Source organism: Drosophila montana, unplaced genomic scaffold, assembly GCF_035044405.1.
Source record: "Drosophila montana isolate Dmon_TW-CO22-7 unplaced genomic scaffold, ASM3504440v1 contig_3216_1, whole genome shotgun sequence".
Lineage (NCBI taxonomy): Eukaryota > Metazoa > Arthropoda > Insecta > Diptera > Drosophilidae > Drosophila > Drosophila montana.
This window is the reverse complement of record NW_026998096.1, coordinates 11547-28852: the sequence shown is the minus strand read 5'-3', so window position 1 is coordinate 28852 and position 17306 is coordinate 11547. Positions and strand designations below refer to the sequence as shown.

At 45.5% G+C, this 17306-nt stretch overlaps 2 protein-coding genes across 2 annotated transcripts; both read right to left on the bottom strand.

Annotated features, from left to right (window-relative positions):
* Positions 1-2172: 2172 nt before the first annotated feature.
* On the bottom strand, positions 2173-5856 carry Fbp1 (Fat body protein 1). Its single transcript, XM_064688897.1, has 2 exons — positions 4599-5856; positions 2173-3953 (listed from the first exon to the last, which is right to left on the bottom strand). The coding sequence occupies exons 1-2, from the start codon at positions 5854-5856 to the stop codon at positions 2212-2214; spliced, it is 3000 nt and encodes a 999-aa protein (XP_064544967.1). The 3' UTR covers positions 2173-2211.
* A 5607-nt stretch (positions 5857-11463) lies between these two features.
* Positions 11464-14448, bottom strand: Sox21a. Its single transcript, XM_064688816.1, has 2 exons — positions 13889-14448; positions 11464-12509 (listed from the first exon to the last, which is right to left on the bottom strand). The coding sequence occupies exons 1-2, from the start codon at positions 14323-14325 to the stop codon at positions 11837-11839; spliced, it is 1110 nt and encodes a 369-aa protein (XP_064544886.1). The 5' UTR covers positions 14326-14448; the 3' UTR covers positions 11464-11836.
* Between the last annotated feature and the right edge of the window lie 2858 nt (positions 14449-17306).

The following is a 17306-nucleotide window of genomic DNA, read 5'->3' as shown; positions in this document are numbered from 1 at the left end:
TTTTTTTTTAATGTTTAAATCATAACTGATATTTTTATAGGTTTATCAGTATTTTAGGCAGTTGGTTTGGTGTAAGCTTCCGCCGGGTTTGAACCGGTTCGACACGAAATAGTTTGGCAACCCTGGCAAGTTAGAATATATAATATCATTATTCCTTATCTTATATACATATTTATTGGAACTTGACTCTTAAATCTTTTTTCGAATCAAAATTAATGAAAACATATTGTTTTTTTTTAATTGTGAACTTTCAAAGAGCTTTGGCGCTTTTGGCCAATTAATTTTCATAGCTATTCATGAAATTATTTTGCCCCCACCTTTTCTGTGAAAATTGTTTCAACTAACTGAACTGCGAAATTGTTTGCCAACTAAATGTTAAAATAGAAAAGAAACACACTCGACACAGATAAGAACGCCAACTTGTTTGCTTAATAAATAAACTTTATATTCATAACTGAAAAACTTTTGCGCTGTCGGAGTCCGATCTTGAGCGGCGTAAGGAGTGCGGCATGCAGCATGTGGCATGCGGCATGCGGCAGGCAGCGAAACAAATGTGGGCGCTAATTTGCGTGGCAAAAACTTTTCGTTTGGCGCCCAGAAATGTTTGCTACGGACTGCAGCATACGGAGCCGCCACAAACTGCGCGCGACGGCATTTCCGGCGGCTGAGTTAGCTGAGTGCAAGCCGCACAACATAAATTATGCGAGCGCTTTCCGCATCAGCTGCTCCGCGCTATCTGCGCCGCGCGGCCGCTAATCACAAAAGTTTTGGGCTTGCGTTTCGCTACCTTCAATTGCCACTCGTGGAAAGTTTGGCGTGCGGCAGCAATGGGAGCCAAAAGGGTTAAACAGACTTGGCGAAAGTCTCTCAGCACTCGAAACTTTTTGCAGCACTGATTAACGAGACATAATTATTTTTGCATTAAGCGCCAGCTAATAGGCCGTGTAATACCAAAGTTTTTTGGCCCTAAATCAGCTCATCAGACCATCGAAAAAAGGAGCGAGAGGAATAAAAAAGGAGACACTCGAAGATAATGAAAGTGCATTCAGGTGGCAAAAGTCAGAGACAGGTGAGTGCCAACATTTTTCCATTATCCGATGTGCCACATTCTTTGCCAGCACAAAAACCAATTTAAATAATTAAAATACGACTATATAATACTCTATAGTTGTACTTATAGGACTCTTCCTTGTCCAGTCGGCAATATGTAAAATTTATTTAATTTTGACTGCCTTTACATTTTGATATTTTTTTTTTAAATTTTAAAAGCCGTAGCCAAAGGACATGAGTTTTTGCGTATTCTTCACATTCACGGAAAGGGTATGAATATTCCAGAATTGTGGTAGGAGGTATTCTGGAAAAATGCAGCATTTGACTGCCTGCAGCGAAATGTCTGCTGTTCTATGGTTGGCCAACACAGCCAGTGTCTGCCTTGATGAGAAAACTCAGCTCTTCTGGAGCTGAGGGTTAAAAGCTGAAATCGTTTCGAGCTCTGAGCCAGTGACAGCGACTGAGCCCGACAGCTTCACAACGGAAAGTGTGATTATATTTTCATTTTCAATTTTTTACGGCCAATTAATTTGGCAATTGACGCTTCGCTGGGCGTCTGCGACAGCACAGATATACGTGTATATGTATGTATGTGCATAGCCATGGGAGGGAGATTGTTGCAAATTGAGTTGTGTGGCAAGAATAAGAAAAGTCTATTATAGTGTCGGGAAAAGCTGCCTGCCAGCTATTTTGCCGTTGCATTGTCTGCCCCGAACATAATATGAAACTGCTTTTGTGGGCGGCTTTTGTTGGGGTGCCCTAATCCCTGCTCTCCTTCCCAGGAATATCATGCAATTTGCATCAAATCGGTTTTTCGAAATTAGAAAAGTCACTCAAGTGCAAGTTTGCATAGCGAACGGAAGCTGGCATTCACTTGGATATCGATTAATAGCCTAGGCGAAGTAATTTTGGTTATCGATAAGTAAACAATTCCGTTACCGATCGATCACAAATGATTTTTCGCCAGGGTGACCACATTGTCAAAAAAGTTAAAGAAGATTTTTTTACAATGCACTTATGCATCAGTTGCATAGCTTTATTTAGGGATTACAGAAAATATAAAATTTAACTATTACATTTCGGATACGTCGGAATGCGTCTGATTTAGGGACAATCGTTCGGTTAGTCGGTCGGGTAAACGGTTAATATGCGGTTTCGTCTTCAGTTCTCGTGAATAATCATAACATCCTCCAGTTGTACGTTGGGCAGCTGCAATAGCTCCTGCTCATTGTCAATGCGTCGGTCGAGCGGGAAACCTAGCGGACGGCTGTCCATTATGGAAGCCATGCTCATGCCCATAACGCCATCAATGCGCTCCATTCGCATCAGTTGCTCTCGGTCCAGGCGCTCCATGGGCGAGACAATCACGAGCAGCTGCATGGGTAGACCCTCGGGACGACCGCGTGGCATCAGCAAGCGCTGAGGAAAGCGTCCATTCTCGCCAACCAGCTCGTTCATCGTCAGCACATCCTGCTGGCCGCGCAGTGTAGTCATCACACGACGGTAGATCTCGCTGTAGGGCGTGGCATCGCGGGTGGTCCAGGCAATGTCCGTGGAGCGATACTGAATGCGATTGCGACCTGCCTGCAGTTGGGTGTTGATTGCATCCAGAAGCACAAAGTCTGAGCGGCGCTGCTCCAGGTTCACCTCACGGCCCGTAGCATCCTGACGTGGTCCCAGAAAGAGGCGCACGATGACATCTTGTGGGCGCTCCGAGCTCATGTCCATGTCAATGGTAAAGGGCTTGTTGTTCAGGCGACGCTGGCGCACCACCATTTGCATTTCTTGCGGCTGCTCTAGCAGGTTGCTCACGTCCATGTCGGTTTCCTCGATGCGGGTGCGCAGTTTGCCGACGCGCACATCGTTGATGGTCACATCCCGCAGGTCCAGCTGCTCGCGCCTATAGACGCCCAGCTGTTGCTCGCGCAGATCATCCACAATGCTAATAATTCTGCGAAGAGTGTGCTGCAACAGGCGGTCACCCATGCTGACGCCCAGCCCAGAGCGATCCAGCTGAACGTTGGCATCTTGGAGCAGCTCACGGAGGATGCGCAAGATACCAATATCACCTAGTCGTCCTATTAGGACATCACCAATCAGACGCTCGATGCGCAGCTGCTCATCAATCTGCTCCACTCCAGATCCTGCCATGCGGTTAATACCGATGTTGCCATTGCTCATCTCGCGGACCACACGACCGATCACCTGCTGCAAACGGCCCTCGATGGCATTGATTTGCTCAATCAGCACCCGATTGCGACGTGAGTCCAAGCGCATCTCGTTCAGGCGCACTGCATAGCGTTGAGTCTGATCTTGGTTAGGCATGATCAAACGGGAATTGTCGATTAGCTGCATCTCGTCTTTGCCAAGTCGTCCAGCAACGCGTTCCTGGTTCAAGCGTGCCAACAGCTGGCGTAAAGTGTGCAATATCATTTCACTGCGACGGGTCGTTTGCTCCACCATGGGGTTGACCAAGCTGCGTCGGTAGCGGTGTCCCTGCTCCATAGTTGTATGCTCTTCCTTCTGTTGTTTTTCCTGCTCCTTGCGCTGGCGATTACGACGCAGCATCTCGATGATCTCATCATCGCTGAGATTAACCAGACGATTGTCGCGGCGGATCAGCTGCATAATGTCCTCAACCTTCATGGTGTCTTCGCCGTCCACGCGGCGACCCTCTCCGATCGGACTAATGCGACGAGGAGTCATGTTCTCCATGGGCTGATTAAGACGGCGTCTATTAATGTGCACTAATTGCTCATCATCGCGACGCATGGTTTGCAGGTTGTCAGTACCCTGGTGCAAGTCTTCGTCCCAGCTGAAGCCGCGTAGACTATTGCGAATTTGATCCTGTTCCAGTTGAACCTGGTCTACACGGCCGCCCTCGCTCAGTCGGTCGTCACGTACTATGCCCATAAAGCGTTCCTTTTGTGTTTGCTCCTTGCGCTGGCGATTGCGATGCACCATCTCGACGATCTCCTCATCGCTTAGCTGACCTAGACGATTATCCCTGCGTATCAGCTGCACAATGTCCTCGTCCTTCATGGTGTCCATGGCACCCACGCGACGACCCTCTCCAATTGGATTAATACGACGCGGTTTCAAGTTATCCTTAGTCTGACCCAAGCGACGTCTGTTGATGTGCACCAGGCGCTCGTCATCACGTGGAACGCTTTGCAGGTTGTCGTTATCACGGATCAAGTCTTCGTCCTGGCTGAGATCGCGCTGACTATTCCAGATCTGACCCTGTTCTGTTTGTTCCTTGAGGTGGCGATTGCGACCCAACATCTCAACGATCTCCTCATCGCTTAACTGACGTAGACGATTATCCTTGCGTATCAGCTGCATAATGTCCTCATCCTTTATGATGTCCATGTCACCCACGCGACGACTTTCTCCAATCGGATTAATACGACGCGGAGTCATATTTTCCATAGGTTGACCTAAGCGACGTCTGTTGATGTGCACCAGGCGCTCGTCATCACGAGGAACGGCTTGCAGGTTGTCGGTAAGCTGGTGTACGCTCTCCTGCTTGAGGATTCCACGCATGCCAGTCTGCTCCTGGCCCACCCGACGCCCCTCACTCAGCCGCTCACCACGAGTGACACCCATAAAGCGTGTCTGCAGCTGTTCGTCTTCAGGTTCGATGCGGTTCAAGTTCTGGCGGCGTCGACCGACATGCAACAGGCGATCGCTGCTAATGTCCACAGTGGGCAATCGAGTGATGTCATCAGTGGTGGTGCGATCTTCCCGGATGCCACCTAGCATTCGTCTAATACCCTGTCCTATGCCACGCAGCAGAGGCACACGGCTTCCAGTCAGTTGTGCTCCGAACTGGACCTCTTCGTTGTCCTCATCGTCGCGGACCATAACACGCTCACGCTGGTTCTCGTAGCTGCTGTCGTCTTCGCTCTGCTGTTGCTGCATACGGCGACGGTTGACACCCAGCAGACGATCGTTGTTGATGTCAGAGTTACCTTGACGACGCTGCTCCACCTCTAACTGCCTTGGCATGTCGTTGTCGTTTTCCATGTCGAGCATCTGGCGGGTATTCGTGGTGTCCTCAAGCAGGGCCAGCTCTTGGATTAGATTCTGCATGAAGTTGCGCAAGCCAATATCCTCAGTCAGCAGCGAAATGTCCTGGTCCCCTTGCAAGGTCTGAATGGGCACCACCACACGATTCTGGATAAGCTGCTGCTTCATCTCGTGCTTTCTCAGTGCAATTTGCATGTGCAGATCCCGCCAAGGCATAACCATCCGCATCATAGGATTCACCTGACGTATACGTTGGCCTAGACCAACCAGATCCATGAGTGAGGGACGCGGGCTGCCCTCCACCTCGGATTGCATACGCTGAACTCGCTCAATCGTCTGCTGGTCGAGATACAGTTCGGGCAATATCTCCTGAACGGCGGGCATGATCAAGATTTGGGTGTCATCGCGATCGCGGATGGCCAGGGTAAGGGCATTGATCAGCAGCACGGGATTGATGTTGCGCCTCAGATAGATGACATTGCGCTGCAGTGTCTCAAAGTCGAGGGCGCGCACCAGCAGGCGATAGATGCCACGCAGCTGCTGCACATGCTCCACATTACGTATGCTATAGATCTGGTGCTCATCCAGCAGCCGGCGCTGACGATCCAAATCGATGACACGCTGCATCTCTCCATCAATGCCACCACGATAGCGCTGTGGATCCACAATCAGGCCCTGGTCCAGCTGTATAAGATCATCCTGCTGCAATGGCTGTTGAACACGTTGTACAATGTCCAGAAGAAACTTTTGGCGCTGCAAGTCCTGCCTGGACATGCGTTCAATGCGCTGATCAACTGCAAAACAAATTGAGATCACATGGAATTTAGCGCCTTATCCCTGCTGGGAAACTTACCATTGCCAATTTCACCCTGCCAGTCATGCTGCAGGATACGTCCAGCGGATACTGTGCCAAGCACACAGGCTACTAGCACGAGAAGTTTGTTCATCTTGTTAGTAGCTCCTTCGTTACAAACCAGAAGGCGACTGCATTTTTGGCTTCACTCAGAGCCGCATTTATACCCATTCTTATCGGCTGGCGTTAGGCCTACGTAAATATTTTCAGCATTCGCTCTGAACTGGCAACAAAATGTTTATCTGTTCAATCCCAAAGTACATTATGCAATTACTTATAGACTGGTCAGCCAGCTGAGTCGAAATTGCGGCCAGAGGTCAACAGATTGCACACTGGCTGCATTCGGTGGGTTGATTGGTTGCTGCTGTAGATAACGGGTCATTTTAAGACGCTGCTTAATTAGGCCGTTGCCCTGGGCATCCATAGCTTTTGTTTGCTGCCTTTGTTTATATATTAATAACCAGATTTTTGCTGCCATGCAGCCTGCAAGTTATCTGTACAAACTTTCATTGACCGGGCACTCAGTATCGATTATATGTTCAAGCACCTGACGAGGCATCATATATATATTTACTCCCTTTTGTTACTCAAATCTTTACAGTTTGATCGAGCAAGTGAAGTTCCAAATTTTTCCGTTACTTCTTTTCGTTTTAAATTTAACGATCTGCTTGCCTTTTAAAAGTGGAGTGCGATAACCTGTCCAGTAGGTAATATATCGATATGCGCAATCACGATATTTATTGCCAATAAATTTAACGATCTGTTTGCCTTTATAGCCTAGTAGTCCGATACCGATAGTCCGATACCTATTGCCAATCAGATCTCTTTCGTGCACTGTTGCCAACTATTTTATTGTTTTCGTGTTTTAGATATTTGGATTTTGAGTAAACAACAAATAAACGGTGAGCGTTACATAGAAAATAGAATCTAAAAGTGTGTACATCATTGCGACCAAGTTTTTTTGTACGGTATAATACGTCACGGTGCAGCGTGTAGTTTGTGAGCAGCAGAAAACGGGTAGGTCTGGGCTCGTGGCCATTGTTATGATTGGGGGCAACCAAGTGATTGGCGATTGTGAACGGATTCTGGCAACTGTGAGGGGCGCTTGCAATTTTTCTATTCACATTTAAATTGGCAATTCGTTTGGCCGTGGCTTTTGTGTGTGCTGCCAGTCATTTTTTTTTTGTCTCCTTTGGATGCGCTGCGTTGCGACAATTTGCAACGTGCCTGGCATGCAACGGAAGTCAACGCGCTACGTGGGTGCCACATTGCCAGGGCTAAACTGTGGCCATTGTTGCCGCTGCTGTTGCCGCTGCCGCTGCTGCCTTTTCTAATGTAATTGCAATTGTTTGCCGGCCTGGCAAATGGTCAGCAACTTTGATTTTGCCTTTTGCTGCTGCACTTTTTCAACTTTTTGCAACAAAATGACGAAGGCTCAGCATTTTTATGCATGCCAAGCGCATTTGTGCGCCATTAATTGCTTCTTTATGTCCAGCTGCTGCCGCTGCTGCTCCAGCTGCATGTTCAGCAATTATGCAGCGACAATTTTGCATTAATTGCTCCTTTGTGCTGCCCGCCCAGCTGCCTGCTGACTGTGTGGGCGGCGTTGCCACTTTTTACGCGTGCCTACAGGAAAAAAAGGACCTAAAAAAAGGAACCGGGCATTGTTCGCGAATGCATTTGCTGCTCGCTGAATGCCGCTGTCCAGTGCTCAGTTTAATTGCTGACTGCCTCATTTGCAGCAGCCCCGGGCCTAGGCATAAGTTTTATGTAGAGTAATCCCGCACATGGGCCATTTCATTAATTCAGTATGCCATCTCTTTATCTGGCATACAATTTTAACTTTTTATTGAAAACCAAAATGGGAAACATAATTAAAACGATCATGTTTATTTGTTTTGCTTGCCTATTATTAAATTATATATTATATTATTATATTTTATACATTGTATTATATTATTATTATTTTGTTTTTGGTTTTATAGAAGTTAATTTAAATTTTCCCCATTTCACCTGCTTACTGGCCATATCTCAAAGCTGTTAAGAGCTAGATACACCAAATTTGATATGTAGGCTTTCATATAGTATATAAAGATACGACCGCTATTTTATGCCCTGGAAATTCTCTGAGAAAAACTCTGGTCCAAAGTACTTCCTAGTCGGGCACTCCCGACCAGAGTACATTTGCTTGTTTGTTTCGTGTGTATTCATCTGCAATACTCAGACCAAATTATGAAAATGTATGTATATATTCATTAAGATTATCGATATTTAAAAGACTTTATTTTCCATGATTCTACTTTAAGCTCTTCGCTCCTTGGCAACCCAGAAACCATATGATAAGCTAGCTGTACATATCCTTCACAGTGAAGTGGGAATGTCAAGGCATCAGTATCTTTGGCTGTCTTCATCCTTGTCGGCCTTCTGCCAAGCAAATGAAGTATAAGCCGGTCGCAGGGGGCGGTGGTTGGTTTCGTTCCGCATTCTGCCTCTCGCCTCGCCTTGACTTAAATGCGATTTAATGCCTTTTTTGTTTGTCTTCCATGCGTCGGATATCCGTTGACGCAGTGGGCGTGATAAACCGCAGTAGCGGAGCAGGAGCAGAGCCGTAGCAGCAGCCGTGTCAGACTGCTTTATCCTCGCTACCATCCCGTTGCACGCTCCTCGACTGTGCCGCTAATTTGCTTGGCGTTTTTTATGTCTCATCTTCGCCTTGGCGTCTTAATCTTATATCCTTTTTTTGGCTGGCTTGGCACTTAAAAAATGTAGTCTTTTGTTGGACCGATAAAACTGCTTACAAATGCTTAAAAAATTAAAATTTATTACACGCGATTATGGGCCACACAGGCAGCTGGAAAGAAAAATGCTTAGAAGTCAAGTCCCTACTGTCGTCGTCCCCTTCTTTTCAAATACCAGAGAGATGCAAATGAAGTGCCATCTTTTTCGGTTCACCATATTTCCGGGCAATGGACATTGCCCAATTGATTCATGACCCCACAATATCCTCTGCGTAATGGCGAATGGTCTAGGCCACCTTAAAGAGCCAGCTTCAGCAAAATAATAAGAGGGCGCACAAAAAATAAATATAAATATACTACTTCATAGTAATAATGAAGCGCGCGGGGCAAAAGAAAAGTGCCACACACCAACGCATGGCAAAAAGAAAATATTTCTTTTTATCGAAACGGATGTGAGTGTGCCAGGAATGAAATAGCAGCAAAAAGAAAAAAGGACCTGGCAATGGAAGAAGGTTAAGAAGCAACCAGGCGACGTCGTTCCAAATAAATAAAACAAAAATTTGTACTCTAGTGCGGGGGCGGGTAGAATTCTGGGCTACTAAATTTCATTGCCACTTTTGTCACCTCTTACTTCCACGCCCTCCTGACCTCCGCCCACACCCCACACCCCACACCCCACACCCGACAACCGCACACAGAGCAAACCAAACAACTTTCATTTCACACGTTTCTCGTTTGTTCCACTCGCAGTTTTTGTTTGTCTTGAAACAAGTGACTTCAGAGAACCAGAACGAAATTGGAAGAGCTCTTAAAGTGTGAGTGTGCTGTGTGTGTGTGTGTGCGTGCGTGCGTGTGTGCCTGGTATTGGGGTGAGCGCACGTGTCCTGCGCGTGCCTGCTAGTTTTGATAGCTATTGACTCCTGCCGAGCCCTGTAAGTAGTTGACCCGTTAAATTTTGATAATTGATTTGCCATTGTTTTCTCTTAAACTGGTTGAGAATTCGTAAACAGCTTAAACGAATACACACAGTAGTTACTCTTGTTATTTTTTCCACTTCTGAAAAAGTTTATTTTTGAATAGAATATGTTGCATACATCTAGGCGAAACTTAACCAACTGTTAACTAATTATTTTGTTGGGGCATAGCTAACGCTATATCACTTAATTACCAGATCTTTGGACCGTTTGACAAGCCAGTTCCCTTCTGGTTTTCCGCATTGTGCGAGCAGGGGGAGGGGGGGGGGGGTTATTGTCAACGTGCGGCCTGACAACTTCATTGGGCAAATATTTTTGTAGCATTTCGTAGTGTTTCGCACAAGTGATTTGCACTGTGACTGTGACTCGACTCTGGCTTTTGGGTGAGGTCAAATACAAACAACGAGGCGCTGTCTTTATTGCTGGTTTTGCTGGCTCTCGGACCAGGACACTATAAAAACGACCTTGCGGCAACAAAAGGCAGTCAGACGTGAGCTCTCATTCGCTTTCGCTCTGCCTTTCTGTGTGTTTGTGTGTGTGTGTGTGTGTTGTGACTGTGCAGACAATCAGCGCACGACTTTTGCCTGCCGGGTTGGAGCTGTCACTATGAGGATGGGGGTTGCATTGGTTGGTTGCTTAGTTGAAGGGGAGGGTGAGTGGGAGGGTAGAGGTGGGAAGGGGACTCTTTGGACAGACGTCGCGCGTTCCATTTCTTATCAGCACTTTGGCTGCGATGCAGCGTGGCATTTGTGTGAATTTTATGTGCGGCTTTTGAGCTGGTTATGGTGCCGTCGCAATTGCTACAGCGCACATCCCACCCCGTTGGCGGCTTCTGCTGGCTGCTTCTTTGTTTTGATCGTCAGCTGAAAAGGTGTCAATTGTTTTCTTTTTTTGCCGCTTGTCACCGCGCCACGCCTCATCGCAACTCACAGTCGGTTGCATAAACAAGTGGGCGTAGTGAATCCCATTAGGCGTTAAGAGTTGAGCGCTGAGCGCTGAGCGCTGATCAACCCCCCTGAATGGTAGACAACCCCCCGAGCGGCCGGCAATTTAAACTAATAATCAACGCATCAGCAAACATTGTCGTTATTATTCACGCGCATGTGGCGCCCCCTGGCGGTTGAGTGCTGACAGATTGCCTGGCTGGTTGGGTGGTTATGGTTGTATGGGTGCGTGTGTGTGTGTGTCTGTATCTGTATCTGTATCTGTATCTGTATCTGTGTGTGGGTCTTACAAGTGTATTCATCAATCAGCGGGGCGTGTGCTATTTAAAAATCGTTTATTCGTTTACAGTTTGAATTTTGCATTCATTTTGTATCACATTCAAATACAGATTTTTATATTACACAAGATCGGACTGTTTGGAATTGCCTCAACAATATATATATATATTTAGTTATAAAGCACTGAAATCGTTAAATCAAACAAGGCTCTGTGTTTAAACTATTGCTTTTGCTTGTGGCTACAATTAATTTAAACTGAGAACTTCAACTTTTAGATAAGTTAAATTAACTGCTTTCCAAAAAAAGGAGTTTTAACTTGTCAAAAAACACCGACTGATAAGTATATCCATAAAAGTCAGTTGTAAATTGATATACTGCCATCTAAACAAGAATATACTCAAACTGGAAACTTCAAAAATTAGATCAATCTGAATTTAAATTTGAACATAAACATTTTTTAAAGGGGTTGAAATTTAAACGAATTCCGTGGATTGCTGCTCTAACACCTGACAGATAAGTTTCCCTGAAAAAAAAATTCGATGTTATTTATTCCCTGTAGTTTCCTCTAATCAATAATATAGTCATACGCCATGTTTATAGGAACAATTTCGATTTTTTATTTATTTCCGTTGCCGCTTAAAGATCCGCTTAGTTATTTGGTGTATTTTTAATAATATTTCATTTCTATATACATAACTGAGTACCACACATAACCAAAATGAATAGTTCGAACACAGTTCGGGGGGAAAAACAGAAACATGCAACATAAAACATAAAACATAAACTCACAAAGATTCAGCTAACACTAGGGTTCTACACTAGCAAGTGGGCAGCTCTTATTGCTGCTACCATATTGGGGCGGGGCACAGAGGGGGCGGGGACTGTTGTCGGTACCTAGTCGCTGCTGATGCTCCAACTTTAGACCGCATGCTCCGCAGCGGCAGCGCCGTAGCGCAGCGGAGTCGGTCAAATAATGTTGGGCGGCGTTGTGGCTAAAGCTGGAACGACTGCCACGGGCGAGGACTTAGATGATTTGACACAGCCATAGGACGAGATGCCTGTGCCGCTGCTGCTGGGCGGGGAGGGCGGAGTTTCTGGACTGATCAGCGGCAAGTAGCGCCATGGATGATATAAGCTGCCGGCGTACATGGCCTGAAGACGCGCCTGCAGATCCAGCGCCAATGTCGGATCGAGCGGATAATGCCCCAGACCCGGAAAGCCACTGGGCACGCGTGGCAGCGACAGCTCAAGCGGTGATCCAAAGCCATACTTGGCGGCCAGCGAGGTGGGTGAGTGCGAATGGGAGTGGGAGACGGCGGCGGCGGCAGCAGCAGCTGCGACGGCGCTTAGCTGCGCGTGATGATGATGCGCATGCGCATGGGCGTGGGCGGGATGTGGATGTGGGTGGTGTGGGTGATGCGGATGATGATGCGCAAGGCCTGGCCCATGGGGCGAATGCTGCGCTTGGGCTTGCTCCTTGCCCAGTTGACCAGCGGCCGAAAGACCAGAGCTGCTGCTAGAAGCTCCTCCGCCGCCGACGCCGCCGCCACCTCCGCCCGGCACTGGTGACTTGTTCAGTGTCTTGGGCTTACGGCGCGGCCGATATTTGTAATCGGGGTGCTCTTTCATGTGCAGCGCGCTGTAAATAAAGTAAATGTTGAAACATTGATCAAAGATCGGGCCATGGCATCGATATTAAAACGATTGAACGATGGCGATGATATCACAAAGTCAATCGGTTGCCCTGTTCCCTGGGCCATAAAAATGAAGCCGCACAATTTAAGCTGTTCTATTGCGCAACTACGGAATACCCTGTAAATCATGTTCGAGAAGCTGAAAGGCGACAGACCGTAGAACAACTAGGTGATGATAGAAAACAAAGAGTAGCCCAAGCTGAACTCTTATATTATGGAAGACTAATAGAAAATATAATTCAACTATTTGAGGGTAAAAAACTATATGTCTGTATATATAAGAGTGAATCTTTCAATGGGCTAAAATGTTGGCTAAAATACGAATCACATTCACATTGCTTATGCCTTTTCTTGTATAGGTTAAAATTAATGAGCTATATTTGATTCTCTACATCTATCTACATCAATCTCTTTTAGACCCGTCTTTAACTCAGTTTGTAGGGTATACGAACTGTAGCCAAAACCCTTCCATAAAACCTCGCTCTCCTGCAAGACTCAACGCTTATCTGGCCATTTAGCAAGGCAGAGTTTCTAAAGTTCTGGAGTTCTGTGAGTATTCCCAGCTGCAACAATGCGCAATTGTTGACATTTGTTTGACAAACGATAAATGTTGATAAAAGGTGTGTATTATGGATTGTTGTTCTTCTTCTTGTCGGTGTTGTTGTTGTTGCTTTCGTGGCTGTTGTCACTTTTGCTTTCTTTGCCTGAACTGCCTTCGGCTTTGTTGCAGTTCCCATACCCAAATTGGTCAGCCCTGTTATCTCTGCCCAAAAAAAGAAATAAATGGAAAAGAAGCAATATTGAATTTTTGAAATGATATGCGAGTGTGCCGCCTTATCGACGCCTCGCACATTGGCAAATATTTGAACAGTGTTTCTTGTTTTCGAATATGATAGTCTTTTTTTTTTTTAATTTACTTTATCATTTATTTTGTTGTCTTAGCCGAAAATTGAATGGCCATTGGGCTAAGCCCGAACTAGGCTCATTATCAAATGTCAGTTAACATTTACACAACCATTTGGCAGTCAAATGCAATCAATAAAAGGATTAGGACAGTTATCAAAGTGGAATGCAACATTAAAGGCCCAACAAGCCACAAAATAGAATAGCCGCTGATCAGTTAATTATTTACCCAAGATAGGCCAATGGAATATACAACCGCTCCCAGAGCTGCGAAAGCCTACTCAATGCGGTTTTAGAGCCTCACAATAGCTGCCCATTGTCTTAGCTAATCGCTCAAATTGTGACCAGACGACAAACCCATACACAGATATACTCACACACATACACACACACACACACCCACATACACACGCACACTCACCGCAAACGCTTGGCTTCATCAATGAATGGACGCTTCTGTGATTCGGTGAGCAACTTCCATTCGGCCCCCAAACGCTTCGATATCTCTGAATTGTGCATTTTGGGATTGTCCTGCGCCATTTTGCGTCGCTGGCCCCGGGACCATACCATGAACGCGTTCATTGGTCGTTTAATGTGGTCATGATGCGAGTTGCCATTGGAGTTGGAGTTGGAGCTGTGTTGTTGCTGTTGTTGCTGCTGTTGCTGTTGCAGCTGCAGCTTGGGCACCGCCGGGGGCGGCGGCGGCGGCGGTGTTGTGGCCGCTCCGATTGTCCTCGGCGGTGAGAGGCTGCTGCTGTGGTGACTGTGACAGCTGCTCCCGCTGCCGCTGCTCGTGTAGCCGTTGCTATTGTGGCTGTGACTGTGACTGCGATGCAGCAGTGCCGAGATGCTCGTCATGGCTGCCACCTAATATTGTGTGTGTGTTGTTGGGGTCGTCAGGTGAGTGGCCCGATCCAGGGATTCCAGTGCGGTGCACTGACCGTTTCCTCTATACGTGTCTGTGCTGAAATGCAAACGGTAATGGAGTTCAATAGATATGCTTTGTTTGTGGCATGTTGCAGACACGAGGCGAGTGTGTTTTGTGAGGTGTACTACAATGGGTTGCCCAACTAAATGTGATAACTGCGAAGGGGGGGTTGATTCAGAAATGAGTAATCAAAGGGGAATAGTATTATGCTGAAGCCGAACACTTCAAAATATTTGCACAGTGTAGTGTATTTTATTATACATACAATAATTACTGGAAACTCAAAGCCAGAACTTCTTTCGCTATATATTTATAAAGATTTTAATTGTATTATTTAAAAACGGGGGATCCGTATAATAGCATGCCTGTACTCAATTCCTAAATTAGCATTAGCTGGGAGAAGAAGGGATATCTACGCAATTCAAGTAAGATGCACCTTTCCCACAGATTGATCGACTTATTCTTTTTAGCTGTTTATTATTTCTTCCTTTAAACAAGGCTCTTGAGACAAGTCTTGTGTTTATTCTTTAAAAATGTTCGAGCTTAATATAAAGGCTAAAACTAAAATTAATAATCTCCTATCAAGAATTGACATTGGTTAAAGATTGAAATTTCCAGGTTTTTCAGAATGAGTTGACTTCTTTTATTTTGTATATGAAGTGAACGAGGTTTTCATAAAGGTCTACAACTTATCGCTTTAGATCTTGTTCAGAACATCAATTTTAGATCCTTAGACCCTGTTCAGTACATAAATCTTAGTATGTGTATGAATTGCGACATAAAATGGTTAAAGTGTGCAGTGAATTTTACAGAGAGTCTCGGCACTTATACAACCAAAATATTTATATTCCATTTATTAATTTTTAATAAAAAAATAATAAAATATAGTTGTCAAACCAATAAAAAATGTCTAATTGATCAATGAAACTATGTTCAAATGCATATGAATCCGATAAGGTGCTTATCTTTTTTTATGATATAAATGAGTTACCTTTTGTAGAACTGCGGATTTGATGCGTAATCCCGAGAAAAGTAATCTTTAATGGACTTAGTTTAAACTCACACTTTTCAAGAATGTCAACTTTTTTCAAGCACTCATAGGTTTTTTTTGTTATTCTTTTTGAATATCCCTTAAATATTGTTAAATGTGCATTATATAATTTATATATGCTTTGTTCAGTTTTAATCCCGATCTAAACACTTTCGATAACACTTGACAAAACGCTTTTGTGCGCCACTCGAAGATTCGTTTCCACTTTTTGTTGCCTGAACTAACCCCGAGCCGTGTGCGAGCTGCCGGAGCCGGTGCGTCCGTGTCGAGTGCGCGACAATTTTGATTTGAAACACACATTCTATGGGCTAAGGGCACAATCTATGGATGGCATTCGAAAACTTGCGACAGTTGGCGGAACAAAAACGGGAAAAACGGCAAACAAAAACTGAAATCAACTCAACTGTGTGAGTATGTGTGTATGTGTGCATGTGTTTGTGTGTGTGCGGGGGGTAAATTTGTTATTGTAGTGGTTGCATGCTGGCTGCTCGCATTGAGCGCCACAGGAGCGAGCAAGAGCCAATTAGCGTGCGACAGAGAGCGAGCGCGCAAGAGAGAAAGAGAGAGTGAGAGAGCGAGAGAGGGAGAGAGGGAGAGAGCGAGTGCGCGACGGGTGTTTGTAGAGTTTGTTTTCTTGTTAATTTTTTTGTGTCGTAACTGTTCAGAGGACGCAGGCATCTCGACAACGCGTCGGCTAAGTGATAAAATTTGCTGCTGCTCTTCGCCCTTCTCACATTTCTTACCTTCTGCGATTTGTGTGCGTCTGTGTGTGTGTTTGCATTTGCATTTGTAAATGTGTTTGCTGTTCTTTTTTTTGACCAATTGTTTGTCCCAACAACAAGAACAACAACAGCAGATAATATCGTGCACAAAAACTACAAATATGTTTATTAATATGCTTTCCTTATTGTACGATTTGTGTGTGATAATCTCGACCAAATATTCAGTTGCTTATCAAAATTTGCCGGTCGCCTTATTTGCTCCCACAATCGATCGTCATTCCGATCGCTCTGCACGCGATTATCTTGTAGGGCATTTGCCCTGTACACAATTGTAGTTGCACTGAGATACCCTTTCGCTGTCATTGTTTGGAAGGGGAGTCTCTAGTTCAATTGCCCTCCTTGTTTGTTGTGAGCTGTACAGGAAATTCGTCATTCGGTAGTGCACGGTTTTCCATATAATTGAGGCGATAAAATGTTAAATTTGTTTCAATAAGCAATTGGGGTCGAACACGGTTAATCCACTTTAATAAATGAGCGTCTCTTGTAAAATTGTGTTGTTCCAGGAATTATATTCTTATGTTTAGAATATAAAATAATAAAAAGATGTTCCCTTAACATGTTTGCAAAGTTCCCCTTGATGCACATTTTGAAAACATTTTCGCGCCAAAAGGCATAAAATGCACAAGGTTTTTTTTTCAGTTCTGCGCAGGCGTCGCTCTCCAAAACGCGTGACTCGCTGTGTAGAGTCTGTGGCTGCTAGCTAGTGTAAGGGGGAAGGGATTGGGAACAGACGCCCCCCTCTGCCCGTGACAATAAAAATGGCAGCGCTATGAACTGCCACCCACCCACACACCCTCCCCGCTAGAGCCTTTGCAAGGCTATGCTGCGCGCATGTCGACGCTCGCCTGGCGCTTTGGCCAATGGCATAGACAATGCTCTGGAGGAGTGGGAGCGATGCGGCTGCTTAGACGCGTTCTCAATGGTGACGGGTTTTTTATCGTTTTTGTTTTGCATGCGAGCTGAATGCATTTTATTGGCCAAGGCACAGCGCCAAGACAATGGCCAGCAGCAACTGGTGGCCATAGTTTTGTTTGACTTCTGCTTCTGCTTCTCCAACTACTACTGTTCATTCAACTAT